The sequence below is a fragment of the Symsagittifera roscoffensis genome, chromosome 5 (genome assembly GCF_963678635.1).
Source record: "Symsagittifera roscoffensis chromosome 5, txSymRosc1.1, whole genome shotgun sequence".
In the NCBI taxonomy this organism is placed as follows: domain Eukaryota; kingdom Metazoa; phylum Xenacoelomorpha; order Acoela; family Convolutidae; genus Symsagittifera; species Symsagittifera roscoffensis.
This window is the reverse complement of record NC_087066.1, coordinates 65,379,120-65,397,894: the sequence shown is the minus strand read 5'-3', so window position 1 is coordinate 65,397,894 and position 18,775 is coordinate 65,379,120. Positions and strand designations below refer to the sequence as shown.

The following is an 18,775-nucleotide window of genomic DNA, read 5'->3' as shown; positions in this document are numbered from 1 at the left end:
AACTGGTGTGGGATAAGGAAGGGTCGGGATTCTTCGGCGTTGAGGGTCTTGGTGATGGGGCAGAAGATATACGTTTGGGTTATGGGATCATAATTTCGAAGAATACCATGAAGGTTAGTATCTTTTATGCAATATGTGAAGTTAAGAAAGAATGGTGAGGTGTATTTGGAATTGATGAATTGAAAACGATGGTGTGGTTGTCTGGAGGGGGTGTGTAGGTCAAAGTGATTTTGGATGAAACGATAATATGTATATGTGTGTGTTTGTTTAGTGCGCAACATAATATCGTGTGAGCAGTGCAAATCTCTTTCATGTGGTGCAAGGAAATGAAAGGTTAGTGAAAACATTTGGAAGCGTTCTTTAAAACTTTCGTAGGCTTGTGTGTCTGTTAGTGCTTCTGAAATAATGTGGTCAAACTTGCGATCGAAGATATTTAGTGTAAATACATATGGTGTTTTAATGAAAAATTTCTCGGTGATTTGTGGGTTAGCGAAGCGATCGTCGTCTAAGAATTGATCTTGGTTAGTTCTGATGATGTTATGATCGTAATATTCTAGTGTATATTCATTAGCTCGGGGTGCAGTGTGTGTTTTTAGTGATTTTTTATATCCAATGTAAGTAAATTGTCTAGGTGTTAGTGGTGTAGTGAGTCGATATAGTATGTCCTTATTTCGTTCTATATCGATGTGAGTGTTAGATAAAGGTAAGCAAAGGGGATTAGTAAAATGATATGATGTCCAATGGAGTGTAGGCATTAAAACGTGTTCGTCTACAAAGTTACGTGTTTCGTTATTGTCGTGAGGGGTGTTTAAGGTGTATTGTGGAAATGAGGGTAAGGTGATAGCTAAAAATTCTTTTGTGTTAGTGTGATTTGGGTGATTTATATATTCACAGGCTGTTCCTGGTTTTGCTGGGAAAGGATGGTTGGGGAACTTTCTTTTAAAAGTGCGGTAAGCTCTATTAGTGCTGAGTGAAGATTCAGTAGATGTGGATGATGGTGCTAATGATTCGGTATAAAATGAAGAGGGTGTAGGGGTAGGAGGGTTGGATGAATCTATTGTGGATGAAATTTGGTTTATGGTGGGGGTATCAAGGTGGTAGGGTTGTTGTTGTAATGTAATAAAATTATCTAGTTCTGGGGAGATTTGGGGGGTATCTGGAGAATTGGATGATCGGTCTGAGTGATATGAAGAATAGGTTGGAGTGACTTGGGAAGCATAAGAGGGTGTAGAATTGGTGGGGACAGGGTTATTTGGTGTCATTGGTTGAAAAGGGGGTTGGGAAAAAATTGAGGGGTTGTTGGGAAAATTATTGGATGGAGATGGTTCAGAGTCGGCAAATTCATCGGGGGTTTCAATATTCGGGTTATTGAGTTGTGATGTGGAGTATAAAACTGAGATGTGTGAATTAGTATCGGAATTCATGCCTGATGTTACATTACTGGTTGGGAAATCGGGTGGCGGGAAAGCAAAAAGTGGTATTATTGTAATGGGAGTAGTGAGGTTGGTTGGGTGGGAATTTGAACGGTATAGGGATCCAAGTTGTCGGCTCATCGTGGGCTAAAAAAATTATTATTTTGAGACTGAAAAGCGGTGGTATGGGGTTGTTCTATAATTTGTTCATAAGTATTATCATCGTGTGATTGGTGTGTCATTATATGTTGGATGGGACTTTGTGATATGGTTGGTCGAAAATTTTGATTATGTGTTATGGCTAAATTACGTGGGACTAGGGATAATGGATGGTTATGTGGCAGGGGTGGTAACTGTGGTGCTGTTGGCGTTGTGTCTACATTGTTATGTTCTTCGTCGTATGTGTTCTGTCTTGTAGCTATTTTTGTGTTGTATTCTTTTATTTGTGCATCTAAAATAATTTTGTTTATTGATGTAGAAAAAATTCCAAAAAATCCTGCAAATAGTATGCGTGCTACACTTGCTTGTCTGTTTACTTGTGTGTGTATAGCACATGTGTTGTAGATTCCTTTTAAGAGTGAAAAAAGAAATCCAATAAAGTTGCGTATAAAATAGTCAATTTTTCTAAGTTGTAGTAGGGCCATCCTAGAAAATCAAGAATTTCATTTTTGAGTGTTACAAAGCTAAAAATATTGATGGGTGATATATCTTGGGGACGGTATTTTTCACCGTTTAGATATATATAATCTTTAATGTCTTTAAAATATCCGCTATAGTCTTGCGTATAGATGTCTGCAAATCCTGCGGTTTCTGCAAGTTTGCGTAAGTTTTGGTCAATTGATTGTCTTTGTATAGTGTCCATTTGTGTTAATAATTCTTGGAATTGTTGTGTTCGAATGAGATGTTGAATATCTGATTTTGAGTATATTCCTATTGATTGTAAGTCTATATTTGGGTTTCGAGCGATAGCGCGAATGCTTTCTGGTAAAAAATTTTTGAGTGATTGCATTAATGTGGGATATGGGGTGAGAAGGTAATATTTATCTTCATCAGGGTTTAGTTGTACTACATTGTGGCTATTTTCTGATCCACATGGGACTGCGGTATCCCAGAAATAGGTTCTTCGTGAAAGTGTGTCAACGAAATGTACTTTATTTTTATAAAAGATAGGGATTCTTTTATAGCATCGTTTGTCTTCAAAAACGTATAGTGGTGATACTTTTTTGGTACAAGTATAAAACCATAAGATGTTTCCTTCATAGTCTAAAAAATTTGATCTATTTCCTGATAGTAAATATCCTGCGTAGGGTATTTTTAATACTGCTAGTGCAAGTGATTGTAATATTTGTGTTCTTTCTAATTCGCATAGTTGGTGTAGTGTTTCTAATTCAGAGAGTGACATTTCTTGAAAAATTCGGCTAATCGTGTAGTCTAGTTTCATATCTAAGTGAATATCATAGTGGATATTACCGAAATATGTACTATTCATTAGTGATAGTTCTTGTAAACGTGTGCTTTGATCGTCTTGGGGCTTTAAATGTCCACCAGGTTGACCTGTATTCTTTTGAAAATTAACTGGTATATATGATGTTCCTGCATTTAGGGGATGACTTGTGGCGTATGGGTCGACTTTTATTTTTCCAGTGGTCATGTCGAATCCATTTTCGTACTCAACTAATATTTCAGAGTATTGTGTTTTGTGAAGTGGGTTTTTATATTTACATGCGAGTTCTGTTTCTTGATATATTTGAAAACGTGTTAATTTATTTTCTATATTATGAATGTTTCTAAAATTAGAACTTATTTTTCGTAATGGATTTACTTGTTCATATGGTATTGATTGTATAAAATATTTTTCGTGAAATTTTATCATACGAGCGTGTATTTTTGCTACTTGAAATGTTGTACATGTGTCTTCAGGGAACCAAACAATTGTTGCTTGTGTTCGTGTTGTAGGGTCGCAATAACCTTGGTCGTTTTTACAAGGTAATCTGATTCCTTGATAGATCATTGTGTTGTCTGCTAAATCTCGTGTGAGTTGTATTTTTTCGAGTTGTATTTTCCAATCGAAAAACATGATCTCTTGGTATCCTTTGTTTTTTGTGTCTGCTTTGCAGTTTGATGGGTCATTTATACCAATGTGTGGTATCCAATGTTTATCGTGTATATCATAAGTTAATCGTCCGTGTGCGCCGTTATATGGATACTTTTCATCTAATTTTATATTTCCTTGATATCTTTCAAGTTCTGCTTGATGTACAGAATCTGAAAAAACTTGGAAATATACTAACTTTCTATCTGTGTTCTTATTTTTTGTGATGTTTAGTCGGAGTAACTCGTTTTTACAATCTTCGGGATTGAGATGTAAAAGTCGTTCTATATTACTCTGGTAGAATGATTCATGGTTAAGTCGGTTTTTATTTCCGTTTGAGACTTGTGAACAATGTACTTTCTTTTCAGAAAATGTTGCTGTGAATTTATATCCTATGACTGTAGTTGCTCGGGCTTTTGAGTAAAGTGTTGCGATTACATTTGTAGTTTCTATGGCTTGGGGTTCTGTTTCGCATTGTGATACTTGATTTATTGCATACTTGTGTAGTGTTTTTTGTTCGTTTTCTTCACAATCGTAATGTGTTACTAATAAATCTTGTGGTCCTGTGCGGGGGGAAGGGTTTATGTTTTGATTTGAGGTTATTAGAAAAAGGAGTTGGAGAAAAATTAAAATTTTTAGAATATACATGTGTATGACAATCCTGAGTATGGGTTGTAAAATGTGATGTAACCAATTGTATTTTTGGTATATCTGTCGTATTTGTATATTACTTCAGTTGTTATAAATGGTGGTGGTAGGGATTGAGCTGTTATATTTGGTGGATTTAATGGGTAGGGATGTTGAGTAATGTTGTTTAATTTAACCGTGATTTCAAATTTTAATTGTAGACTATTCTGTTGGAGTATTTGGATGTTATGAGCACGAATGTCTTCGTGAATGTCTTGTCTATATTGTAGTCTATTTAGTGCCCAATTGTGGAGTCGGTTACTTTCTAGGTGTTGTCCAAATAATGGTGGAGGTGCTGTGAATGTATTCCAGTCTAGTCTTAAAGGAATATTTGTTGATGATTGTTCTCGATATCTAGCGTCGAGGTTATTTGGGAAATTTAAGTTAAAAGGTGGTGGTGAAATCTGGCTTATTGATGGTGTTGATGGTAGTGATAATGTTTCTGGTAGTGATGAGGATGTTGTTGTATCCGTAGAAATATCTATTGGATCATTTACTAAATTTAGTTCTCCTTGTGTGAATGAATGTGTTGTCCAATATGGTAGTCGTGATGCTTGGTTTGGGGGGTTAAAGGGATTTTCACGTATTTGTTCAGATGTTGGTGTTGAACCTAAGTAATCTGATGGTAGGCTTGAAGTGCTACGTTGTGAAAGAAGCGTAGGGGTTTCTGGTAATATACCAATGGGGTTTTCTGGAGTGTTTTGTGATGGGGATTGAGGTATATCAAAATGAACTCGGGGAGTTTGAAAATTTCTGTTTCGTCGAGGATGTATAATTTGTCTATTTATTTCGACTGTATTTTGGTTTTGACTAGGATTTCTTATTCTACTTAATTCTTGTGGTAGTGTTGGGTATAAGTTATATGTTGGTTCGCTTAGAGGTGCTTGTCGTTGAACTGGTTCTAGTGGTTCTGATAAGCGAGCGTGTCGTTCTTCAAAGGTATATGGGTTATCTTGAAAAGAAATTCGTGTAGATGTTTGGGGGTTTTGGGTAGTTGAAAGTGGTGTCGGGTTTTCTTGGGATGATGTCGGTGAAGACTGACTGTGATTGTTGGGTAGCAATTTTTGATAGCTTTTTTATTTATTATTTTAGTGAAAAAGTTTATGTTTATTATAATATTCTTCTAAAAAAAGGATTAGAAGGATTGTTGCTAGGGCAAATGTGAGGATTGCTTTCTTTATACATTTGCATATGGTCAAAATGAGGGATGATAAAAATGTTATGAAAATTACAAATAGTAGAAAAATATCAGTTCTACTGAAAATAGTTCGTATCATTTAGACAAGTTGTATGAATCGTACCTGTGGATATAATCAAGGGTTTTTGAAAGTTGGAGAAATATTTCGAATATAGTGTAGAAAATTAAAAAAATATTACAAAAAATGATAAAGATTATTAGAAAAGATTCAAGGATATCAAAAAGAAATATTATGAAAGTTTCAAGTATCGTAAAAAATTGTTTGAGGTTTGTGATAATTTTTGTGACTGTTTGATAGAAGAGCATTTAAGAAATGACTTCTTGATCGAATATTTTTTTGTTGTTTGGGGCAATTTTCAAGTGTGGTCGGATTATTTATTGGTTTTTTGACAAGTGGGTTGAGTTTTGTGAAAAATTGTTGGGGGCAATTTTTATGGTGATCGGGAGGTCTTCTTTGTCTTTATTTTTATTTGTCAAATGATCTGGGGTATTTTTGAGATTTTTATACTTTAGGCTAATTAAAATGGTCGTTCTTTTACTTTAGGCTAATTTAACATATTTGTTTGGGGGGTATTTGAGGGCTGAGTTGGGGAAATATTGTTGATCTTTGGTTTATTAGATAAGGGAGGGTTATGATATTATGGTGTTATTTATTTTAGTTGTCAAGTTGGAGTGGTTTGCTTATTTTTGACCTGGAGGTCGTAAAGTTATAGTTATAGATATGCCTGGAGTTTAATATCATTCGTCTAGTTGGTTTGTGTTAGAGTTAGAGAAGGTGACGGATTGGATGAATCCTATTGGCTAATTTTGAACTAGAATCGCTGCGTGTTTGTCAGCATGTTATTTTGAAAAATGAAAGTGTAAAATGTTTCAAAGGTCTAAGATTGTGAAATGCAAAATTAAAGTTGTTTTTGAAATTCGACTTTCTTTAATATTTTAGATTGTGGGATGAATAATTTATAATTTTTACGTGGTTGGTTTCTAAGTCGTGAAGACTCTCTATGTTCTGATTTGTCGACTTGTTCTTGGGGTATTATTTGTTCTGTCATTTTTCTAATTTTTCTTTCTTTTTGAGATATATTTTGATCTAGATTTTCTGTATTGTTTTTTGTGGTGGTTGATTTTGTTATTTGGTTTTTGAGGTGAAAATCTTTTTGTTCCTTTGTTGTATTTTCCGTATGTGGGTCATTTTGAATAACTTGTAAACCTGTAAAAGAATATAATTGAGTTAGTTCGCGGAGTGCGTATTCTTTTGGATAATAAGGTAATAGGTTATTTCGGTGTTGAACGATTTCTTTTTTGTCTGAGTCGGTGATTTTATATGTGACATCAGTGGGTTTTGCAATTATTTGGTATGGTCCTTTACGAAGGGGTTGTAATTTTTTAGAGATTCCTTTTTGAGTGTTAAAATTAGGTATTAAAACAAATGTTCCAATTTTTAAATCGGAGGCTGGTGTAAAGCGTGAATTTATTTGTTCATTAATGTTTTGTCTTTGTAACAACTTTTTTGTTACTTTTTGGTAAATTTCATTGTGTTTTTTATCTCTGTTTAAAATCCATTCGGTGTGTGTACCGGAGGCTAGTTTAAGAATTTCTGGGTGATGAAAATGATCTTCATCGTGTGTATGTAAAGGTAGGTTATAACAGATTGAGTCTTTATTTGGTTGACAATAACCTTGTGCGTTTTTATGAGAGTTTGCTGTAAACATTATTGGTTTGCGTGGCTTTTGGTTAAAAACCATTTCATATGGTGACATTCCTAGAGTTGTCGTAATTTGTGAATTATATGCTAAGGGAAATAATTTTACATCTGCTGACCATTCGGTGTATCTTGTATCATTTCCATTGATGATACATCTGAGATATTCTTGTAATGAACGGTTCATACCTTCGACTAAGCCGTTTGTCCAAGGTGCGTGAGATGTACGTGGTTTGTGTTTAATGTTATATAAATGACAGAGTGTAATGATTTCATTATTTATGAATTCTGTACCGTTGTCTGTAACTAAAATTTCTGGTAGTCCGAATTTGGCTATCCAGTGTTCATAGAGTGTTGTGTAAGCGTAATAAGCGTTACAATGTGGTACTGGGTTAAGTGCTACATAATGTGTAAATGCGTCAACAATTACCATGATGTAGGAGTTTCCTTCTGATGAGGGTGAAATTGGTCCTTTAGTATCAAATGAGATACGATGGTTAAAGTACAAACTTTGTCCTTTAAAATCTTGTTTCTGTGCTATTTGTTTTTGATTTGGGTAAGGTTTATTTAGTTGACATACTATACAGTCATTGCATAGTACTTTTATCCAAATTGGTGCATTTGGGAAATAAAAGTTTTGTATAAAATTTGAATACGTTTTCTCTGATCCAGAGTGTCCTTTAATATTTTGTGTATGTGAAATATTAAAAGCTATGAGAATCATACTTAGAGGGAGACAGGGAACTGTAGATTCATTTAATTTGTATTCTAGAAGGTCTGTGTTTTCGTTAATTGTTGTATTATTGAATTTTCGAAAATATCGGAGGAGTGTTTTATTTCCTAAAATAGTTGTATCTGCCTTGACGGGTTTAGTTTTATATTTGTGCCATGATTTTAGTTGTCTAATTACTGGGTCAAGATTTTGGTATTGTTTCAATGTTGAAATTGTAATTGTTTCTGTTGGGGGGAGAAATATGTTTTCAATTTCTAATTTAGATAAGGGTATTGTATCAAGTGGGTCATGGAGATCAAAAACTTGATTTATTGTGTATTTTGAATCGTTTGTTTGTGGTCCTGATAAATTTATTTTATCAGTTAGGTTTTCTTTTTCAATTAGTGGAAAAAGGTCTTTTTTATGCGAGCGTTGTTTTACTCTTTTTTGTTGGGTGTTATTTTTTATCCATTGTGAATATGGGATTGGTTTAAAAGTTGATGTTCCAAGTAGATCAACTTCATAGTGATTATTTTGGCAATCTAAATAAAGTGGGAAGTGTTGTAGATTGTTTATCTGTGATTGTTCAACGTCAGTTTTTACTGCATATTTGCATTCTAGTCGGGGTGATGTTTCGTTTTTTGCAAGGTAGAATTTTATATTTTTGGGTATTTCAACTGTGGTTTTACGTGTAAGTAATTGAGGTGGTGTATTTCGACTTAATGTGTCTGGTAATGCAAGATTTTTTCCTGCGGTCCAAACTATATGTAAGTTTGGGAATTTCATTAAAATTAATTGAAATCTATAAACTCGGTGGTTTGGATTAGACTTTTGTGTAAAAAGAAAGATGATTGGTTTATGGTCTGTGAATAGAACTGTGGGATGTTTTGATCCAAGTATCAGAAATTCATATTCTGTTAGTGTATATATTATGGCTGTACATTCTCTCATTAGAGTTGAGAGTCGTAGCTCTGCTTGAGTGAATAATCGAGAATTTGCTGATATGAGGTTCATTTTATTTGTACCATTATGTGATTGTAATAATGCTGCGCCGATGCCAAAGTTCGAAGCATCGCACATTGCATAAAATGGTTGATTTAAATCTGGAATTGTGTTTGAAATTTGTTCAGTTAGAAGTTTTTTAATTTCTTCAAATCGTGCTTGATGTTCTGTGTTCCATTCAAAATTATTTTGTTGTCTAAGTATATTATAAAATGGTCTTAGGTATAATTGCATTTTATAGACATATTTACTTAAAAAATTCAACATTCCAAGGAATTCTTGGATTTTCTTTTTGTTTGTTGGTGGTTGAAGTTTTTGAATAGCATCAATGCGTGATTTTAATGGGGTGATTGTTTTTCTTTCTATATTATGTCCTAAGAATTTTACTCTTGTCAAAAAGAAGTGTGACTTATCGGAGGCGGCCTTCAGATTTTCGTTCTGAAGTATTTGGTGATATTGTTCTAAAACATTGAACATTTCTTCTTTAGTCTGTGATTGCATAAAAACATCGTCTAAATAGGTGATTGCGTTTTTCTTGAGTATTAGTGGTCGAAAAATTTTGCTCATAAAAGCTGAAAATGCTGCTGGTCCTATGGATATTCCATAGAATAAGCGGTTGAATTCATACTGTTGGTTTCCAATAACAAATTGTGTTAAACGTCGCGATTGTTCATCTAATGGCATTTGATTGTATGCACTATTCATATCTGCGGTTGTAAAGTATTTTCCGTTTATTTTTGTTAAAATAACTTGTATTGGTTCAATAGGCCAATTACACTTTGATTCATCTATGAGTGAGTTGAGGTATCTAGCGTCGAGAACGATTTTTAATGATTCTCCTTTAGCTAGAATGATAACAGGGTTGATAAATGTGTTACCTTTTGGTTGTTCTTCTTTATTTACTGGTGAGATTATATTGTATTGTTCTAAAATATCAAGTAATCTGTTCACTTTATCGTGTAAATGAATTGGTACTTTACTTGCTCTTTGTTTTTTGAAAACTGCGTCTGGTTTTAATGGGAGATGTAGTGATGAGCTGATTTTGCCAACATCAAATTTGGATGTTGCATAGACTGATGAATATTTAATTAGCTGTCTGGCTAATTTTTCAAATTCGTCTTGTGTTATTTGTGAATGTTGGAAATTAAACATTGTTAAAAATTTCTGTTGATTCTCTGTGTAGTTATTTATGTTGAATGTCGGTTTGAAATATGGGGTTTTTGTGAAATAATCCGTATTTCTTTTTTCGTTACTTATTATATTATTTATGGATAATTCTTCATAAAGAATTGTGGATTGACAAATATCTAGTAATTGGAGTATATTATTTACGCGATACGCTTTTTCGTGTATCGGTGATATTGTAGCGTTGGTTTCGCAATAGCCTAAAAGTCCTAAAGGTAGTGTTACTTGATAGGGTGTATTGTTGTATACATGTAGAGAAATAATATCTGAATTCGAGTTTTTCAAATATTTTATTGATGAGATTGTGATTTTGAAAAACTTATGAATAGGTTTGAATTCAAAATCTGACATATAAAATTTTTGTTTGTTTTGTTTTTTATCATATTGGTGAACTTGTTTGATTGAAAAATTATAGATATTTCCTGATAGTGGTTTCAGGTGTTTTCTTTGTTGGTTATATATTGGATAAAATTTTGAAAAGAATGGTGGTTGTTTATTTAATCTTTGAAAAAATGTTAGGGATGTGTCTTTTGTTTTTGTATATTTATCTTTGATTAATATTTTACTATTCAAGATGTTGATTGTTGGTATATATTTGGAGATAAATGGTATTCCAATGATATTGTGTTTAATATCAGTGATGTGGAATATTTGTTTAAATGGTTTGGTTAAAATTTTGTTTTGCTCCATTGTTCTTGTGGGGAGAAGAAATGATTGAATTTTTCCATAGTTTACCAATGTTGATCCTTGTGCTGTTGCTAGTTTACTGGAGGTTTCAAGAGGTGTTAGCTTTGGGTGTAAGGTTTTTATTTCATTCCATGTGGGAATGTTTATTATATTTGATTCTGCTCCTGAATCAATTAGAAAATCAATTTCAAGATCTGGTGGTTGAAATTCTTTGCTTCTTGGACTTTCTAAAAGAAATGGTATTGTCCAAATTTTTTCTTTGGGTTGTTCTTTTTGTATGTTTTGATAGATGTGATTTGTATTCAAGCATTTTGTTTTGTCATTCTCATTGGGTTGATTTGTAGTGTTAATTTCATTAGTTTTTTGCGTCGTCGGTGTGGAATGTATGGGTTCAATATAGTAATTGTGAAGGAGTTCTGATTGATTTTCATATATGTGTGATGAAAATGGTTGTTTATATATAATAGGTTCATAGTCATTTTCGACTGCTATCATATTGATGGAGATAGTGTTTTCTGTTTCACTTTCTGAGTCTGATGATTCACAGTTTATTTGATTAAGTTGTAACGTATCATTTACTGTGTCGTCAATACCTGGAGGGTCTGATGTTGTTTCTGGATTTGATTGTACTTGATTTATATTCCTTTGATGTTTAGGTGTACTACTTCTATGGCGATTATTAGAATTATTATAATGGTTATTATTCCTGTGTGGTGATTGGGAATAATTTCTATAACGATTATTATAACTTGAATGTCGATTTTGTGAATTATTTCGTGATCTATTTTGGTAATTATTGTTTGGTCTGTTATAGTTCGATCTATTATATGAGTTATTCCTTGATCGATTGTTTGGGTAATTCTGGTTTCGGTTGTTTGAATAACTTCTATTCCGATTATTGGAGTAGTTTCTATTCCTATTGTATGATGAATTTCGTGATTGATTGTTTGGATAGTAATTATTTCTTGATTGGGAATTAGATCTAGAAACAAATCGTGTTGTATTTGAATTTGATCTGGAGTAGTTATTTCGACTATTTGGTCTATTGTAGTGATTTTGTGATGAATTTTGCGTATTTCTTCGTTCTGGTGATCTTCCTCTATAACTTGAGTTATATGGTGATTGATTTCTTGTATAATTTGTATTGTTCGGGAGTGGTTTTCCTGAACTGTTGTTGCTGTACACAGTTTGTTCGGTAGATTTTGATCTTTTTTCATGTATTGATAGAATGATTTATTTGGTTCTTTATATTTTTGAGGTTTATTTTGATTGTCTTGCTGTTTTTGTCTACATTCAGAAATACTATGTCCGTATCGTCGGCAATAATTACACCATTTTTTGAAAGATGGTTTGCCTTTAAAGTTTGGGTGTTTTTCGTAAATATTGAGTATTTCAGTGATTTTTTCAACGAGGTCTGTATCTGATTCCTGTATGTTGTTGATACTTGTGGTATTTGTTTCGATTCGGTTAACATATTGTAATTTCAGATTTTCTGTTTCTTCGAGTTTCATTGTGATTTCTGCTTGTTCTAGTTTGTCTACTAGTTTTCGAAAATCTAAATCGGGTTCTCGAATTGAAGAAGGATGGGATGCTCTCTTTTTTATTGCTATTTTCCTTAATTGTGGTGTTAAGGTCATCATTAAGATTTCTGTCATCTTTGTGTTTTTATAGTCGTGTGTATTTAATGAATATGCTTTTCGAACTAGTGTTTCGATTCGTACCGCTAATTGCTTGATGGTTTCATTTGGTAATCTGCGAATTTCGTTACATAAAACTCTTTGTTGTTTTTTGTTTCTTTCGGAGTCAAACATTTTTGAAAATTCTTGTGTAAACCTTTTCCAATTTGATTTTATTTCTATAGGCAATACTGAAAACCATTTTTGGGCTGCGCCGTCTAAAGTTGTTTGTATCAACGCTGTGCGTCGATGTATCCAGTTTTGATGTAGTGGCGTATTAATTGGTTCAGGTCCTATATTTAAAATCAAATTTGCTGTTACTGCATTTAAATAGTCTTCTACAGAATATTCAGGGTCTGTTCCTGTGAATACCATTAAAGGTTTATTTGATGTTATTGATGATCCACCCATAAGGTATGGATTCATTGTCATTTGTAATGATTCTGCTGCATTTGGCATTTGAGAAAAATTTGAAAGTTGATTTCTTGTTATTTCGTGTTGTTGAAGATAATATGGGAGTGGTATTTCATTTTGCATTTGTGTTGGTTGATACGAGTGTGCAATCATTGGGTTTTGTTGCTGAATTGGTTGAAAAGATTGTGTATTAATTGGGTTTTGTTGCTGAATTGGTTGTTGATTTTGTGTATCTATTGGTTGTGGAGAAAAAATTCTATGATTTGTATGTGGTTTCTGTACTCTTTGTCCACGATATTCTTGATTATAGGGTGCAAATATATCTGGTTGTAAGAAATCATCATCTGAGGATAAGTAATCCATTTGATAAGATGTTTGTTTTTTATTTTTATTTTGTTGAAAAAATGGATAATTTTCACTATGATCCTGTGAAGGATGTAAATTTGTTTGAAAATTTACTGAATTAGTTTGTGCTATTGGGTTATCCCAGTTTCGAGGTCTTGTATAATTACTAAAATTTTTTCGTGGTTGATAATTTGTTTTTGATGGATGTGTGTAATTATAATTATGGTCTGCAAAATTGTTTTTAGTGAACGTTTTGCGTGTTTTTGACGGTATTGTCATGGGTCTGTATGTTTGGTAATCCATGTGTGAATATTTTGGGGCAACCGAAGGTTTAACGGTTGATTGTAAGGTTACCTGTGTTTGTGCAGGGTTTGTATTTCTTGGTGTTGTTAAATTTGGACGTATTGGTGAAATACTTTGTTGTGTAGTTGTTGTGTGTACGATTTCTTCATTTATGAAGTGTGATGGTGTCTGGATATCTTGTTGAGTAAGATTTCTAGTTCCATTGAGGTTTTCATTGTGTATGACTGTGGAGTTTAAACTATTATTTTGCATATCGGGTAAAAATGTATTATAGTTTAATGGTGTTGCATCAATGGTTAATGGTATTACTCTTACATAATCTCTTACGTAAGATATCGTACTTATTGCTTGACTTGAGATTGATTGTGGGAAATTTATGAATGTGGAGTGAGACCATTCGGGGTCCCAAACATAGTCTGATTGTTCTGTGATGGCAGTATCATCGTTTGAGTTTTGGGGTCTAAAATTTTTTCTTGCTTGTGAAATTAAATCAATATTATGTGTGAAATAATCTATTATGAACCATGCCAAAATTTTTTGTAAGTCGTGTTTTGTATGTTGTGAAACTTCATCTTTCGTGAAATTTTCTTTAATTATATTTAGAAAACTAGAGAGTAGTGTGATTTCATGTCGTACTCTTATATGTTTCGATGTTTCTGTCGGTGAAACATTTGTGATTGGGATTTCGTTTTCTAATATCGAGATATAACTATATATTATTGCAAAAACTTCATTAGTAAATATGGAGTTTGCTCTTTGTGAGTTATGATATTGGATGCTTTTTATATATTCTGTGAATACTTTTGAAAATTCTAAATCAAGGTCGTCTGTTTGAATTATATATTTACTGTGATTCTGATTTGTTGAACTGAATTCTATAGAGTAGATTCCGTATTGTTGTGTTAGGTTACATATATCTTTTAGATAGTGATCGATAATTTGTCTTTTGATTTTTACATCTGGGAACTCTGTTTTACATGGACTGATTCCGGGTTCAAATAAATTTAAAAGTAAATTTTTGCAAAATATATGCTGTCCTCTATCAGTGGTTGCATCTACTATAAAGGGGAAGATATCATCATCATCTGGACTTTCTTCACCTGGGGTGTGTGTTGAGCTCATTTTTTCGTTTGATGACTGTTAATATATAATTATCAATGTGTCTAATTGGTTGATTCCAATTGTATAAATGTACTGGTTTGTGTTTATATTGCTTTTTTATTCTTCTTTTTCCTCTTTTTGATGAATTTGAAGTTGTTTCTGAGTCGGAAAAATATAATTGATCGTGAATGGGGCAATTTTTATCTATAGATTCTTTTAATTTATAAAGTTCGTCTAAACTGTTGGTTTCTGATTCTGAAAATGCGTTGCGGTTTTTGGAAAATCTTTTTCGTGTAATTTGTCTTTGTTTGGTTATTATTTTTCTTTTTAATGTTTGTCGTTTTGTTCTGATATATCCAACTGTTTGTGTATGAGGTGTGATTACAAGATCGTATTTTTTGTTATCTATTTCACAATTGTGTAAAACGATTGTTTGTTTATTTCCTAGGTTTTTAAATGACATAAGGCTTAGGATGACGGATGCAAAAGGTTGTTAAATGATTTCTATTACTTAGACTGTTAGTCCTTACGATTTTTTGGTTAGCCTAACCTGGGTCTATTTGTTCAGGGTTGGAGAGAAAAGTATATCGATTCCGAAGAATGATTTTATACTTTCTCGTGGCTAGTATAAGCTAAGGTGTTAACTTACTTAATCTTACTTAAGGGTAGTGATTGTGTTCAGGGTTGGAGAATAGTAAATCGATCCACAAGGTTCAGGTATAATTAGAACGCGAGTAGTTCGTTAGATACTATTTTAAACTTACTAAGTCTAAGATTTATCCTGGGTCTGGTAAGAGGGGGGATCAAGTGAAGGATGAATAACCGAAGTTCTTCACTGTTTATCCTAATTTGAATGATTAGTTTTGTTTAAAAAATTTCTATTAGTCCTGGGTTTTTTAGAAAGGGTTGGATAGTGAATCGACGTTTGAGGTCGTTAGACACTAGCTAAGTGGGTGGGGGAGAACAAAATTGTTCTTTTTGATCCAAGGAGAGGCCTTGATGATCAAGTTTTAAATTTTATTAAGTAGAAAATGATTTAAGATCCAAGGATAAGCCTTGATGATCTGATTTTAAATTTAAGTGAATTTAAGTTTAAAATGATTTAAATTTGTGTAGAGAAAAGATTTAGTGTTTTTATGATATTAGTGAGCTTATTAATGCTGTTATGTTTAGGTGATGAAGCTGGAACAACAGGATGATTTATAATTACTAACCATTTATTGTCATGCTACTAATTTTTATTTTGATTTTCCAATAAATATTTTTCAAACATGTTTTGTATATTACTGCAGAATTTAGGAAAACGATCTGAGATCTCTTTATCCATCGTTATTGTATATTAATAATTTTGTTTAGCGCCTGAAATGATTTTGAAGATTGACTTCAAAATTTTATGTTTGCAAATGAAAATCTAAATTCATTGCTAGTAGTATTCTAAATACAAAAGTTTGTGTTGGCTTTTGCCGAACTACCATATAACTATATGGTATGTTTCTACTTTGTCGTATGTCGTCTCTGTTTCGAGGTCTTCTTGCAATTCCGGGTAGTTCTCTTATCGTTCGGAATATTGGTTTTGATCTATTGAGTCGTAGAGACATTTCGATTAAATTATCGTCGTATAATAACATTTTGAAAATGTTTTGTCTAATTTCTAATCTAATTTTGATTAATTCTAAGCTATTAAGGTCTTATTCGAGACTTATGGTCGCACCAGATGAGTTATGACCGAAGTGTATAACTCATAGAGTAATTTCGGATAGGGTACACCGTCTGCTCGTCACGCTATCTTATTTTCGGCCGGATAGATTCGTGCAACTTCTTAGTCTAATACCAATCCTAATCTTACTCTTATACTATCTAGTCTCAGGTTGTTTAACTAGTCTCTGCTAGGCTCAATAGATCTAGGGTATACTGGTTTATTGCGGTTGCTGAAGTCTTCTTGGAGAGTCAACTAATTTCTAAGTTAAATTCAAATCTCTCTGGTGCTGAAATTACAAGTAATTTCAGCACTTACAAATAAGTGGATTGTTAGTTAGATGGATCATGATTGGTTAATATTAAATACTTTACATTGGTAAAATATCTAATTTATCCAATCATAAAATGTAGTTTAGATCAGGTTCCAATAGCGTTAAATTATCAACACTTGTAGCGGAAAAAAAACGTTTGATGGTTAATTCGTGTCTTCTTTTCATTCATTGACACTTAAATTGATTACAATAAATATTCAGCACTAACCAGAGTAAACTGCTCTTCCTGTGTTACTCGCCTCCGACAGTGGCGACTGGCTACTTCCTTAAATACAAAGGAGAATAATTTATTCCATATTTTACATGACCGTCTTCTCAGCACAAAGCTTGTCACAAACGGCTCAAAAAACGGAGGCCTCAAAAACGCCTGCCCATGATAGTGGTCATATAAGAAAACTGGCCCCGATTTTAGTCTTGATTCAGATATCAAAATAGCATTTCAAAAAATGTGTTTCGAAAAAAATGACAGTTTGTTGAATTGATGATCGCTTGCCTGTCCGTCTGGGTTGTAGAGGTATGTCACGTATTCCTCCCCTACCGGCCACTGTTGCACGTCCTCGGCTATTAAATTTTCGGGCGGCTCACTCACCGCTGCCTCGCTACAACAACTATGTACCTAACAACACAACATACATTTGGGTCAGAAAATTATCAATCAATGCCTTGAAATTGATGTCGCACATGAGTAACGTAATCGATCATCATATTTCAAGAGAAGAGACTATTCGCTCAGAAGACTGGATCGAAGTATCTTTTATGTAATGTGTCGTGAAAAAAGTCGAACAAATTTAAGAATTTATTTCATAAAAAAACACTTAATTCGTCTCATGCCTTCAGTAGAGACGTCTGATGTTAAACTCACGGTGGTGATTGCATTCGGAAGGATTGTAATCTCTCCCGGGAAGTAGAAGCTGGCTATAGTCTCTCCCATCACCCTCCGGACCTCATAGTTCTCCAAGACGATCTCCTGTAATATCATTGCAGCTTATTGTAGAATAGTCAGTGGTATACAATTTAATAACAAAAGAGAAAATTCAATTTGAGAAACACTGTGGAGAAACACAACCTCTAGCATTCTAGCATTAAAACATAGCCAACTGGCAGTTGGAAAAGAGTAATAAACACAAGGAAACAGAAAAAAAAACAAAGACTTGTTGTTTTTTTTTTCAAAAATCTTCAACTTTTGAATTTCGAAGAAAAAAATAGATGCCCTTCAAGGTCTTTGAATTGTTAAAACAATTTAGGATGGACACTTTTTGTTAAAACTAACCCAATTTGAGAAAACTGGCTCAATAGGCAAAATTTTACAACTCCAGACCTTCCGGTCCTAAGGCACCTCTAGACCAAGTGACAATGATCTTGGAAGTTGTTAAGTTCAATAATAAAGCAAGTTCATTTTCTTACAGGTGTTTTACAAATGTTGTTTAGGAAAAATCTAGTTCCTGATTAACTAAAGTCAATTACTCTCGCAAATAAAATGAACATAGCTGACAAAAAATTGGACAAGAGTCAGCGATCCAAACGAAACTGGAACATGTTTCAACTTTGAATTTCAAGAAAATTTTCTGACTAACACTTTTTCCAAAAAAACTCACACACTAAGATGACACTGGGCAGGTAATTTTTTATTCCGCTGGGAAATTATACTTGCTTAAAAATATTCAAAACATTATGTTCAACTGCATGTGGACAATATTTTTGTTCAAATACTTATTTTGTGCTGAAACTTTTTCATATAATTTTTAATTTAAATTTAAATAGTTTTTCATTAAATATAGATACCTGATTGCAGTGCTAATACTTTACATATAACCGAAGAAGTAACGTATAATTTTTTCATAATATGTACGTTTTGTTTACGTGATTTTCTATAACTTGCAGACACCGGAGACTTTTCTTAATTTCTTTTGCTATAATGAGTAATAGATTAGTGCCATACCTGCGCTGTATGGTTTTGCAAGGCTACCAGATGTCCACGTGGATCTGCCTCTATGATTTCTAATCCGATCAGTTTAGTGGACTGTACCACTTCGCTTGTAAAAAACTCGTCCGTTCTCATCTTCCGGCGCTTACTTCTGGTAGAGGTACCTTCTCCTGCCTCGTCACGCCTGCTGCGTTTGCGCCCAGGAGATGGAGAGATGTTCATTCTACACACAAATTTAGGAAACAAACATTCGAAATCCCCAGTCTTACAGTTTTCATAACAGCAGTTATTGCAAAACGATTTCAAAC

The 18,775-nt window shown here is 33.3% G+C and overlaps 1 protein-coding gene across 2 annotated transcripts in view; it reads right to left on the bottom strand.

The window, feature by feature from the left end:
- The window catches only part of LOC134846912 (prelamin-A/C-like), a 401,765-nt gene that overhangs the window by 4,377 nt on the left and 378,613 nt on the right, over window positions 1-18,775 (bottom strand). For both annotated transcript variants that reach the window (XM_063864337.1, XM_063864338.1), the window contains exons 10-13: window positions 18,483-18,690; window positions 17,406-17,510; window positions 17,037-17,159; window positions 16,752-16,808 (exon numbers count right to left, since the gene is read on the bottom strand). In XM_063864337.1, coding sequence (XP_063720407.1) covers window positions 16,752-16,808; window positions 17,037-17,159; window positions 17,406-17,510; window positions 18,483-18,690 — 493 coding nt within the window. The remainder of the gene's footprint in view (window positions 1-16,751; window positions 16,809-17,036; window positions 17,160-17,405; window positions 17,511-18,482; window positions 18,691-18,775) is intronic.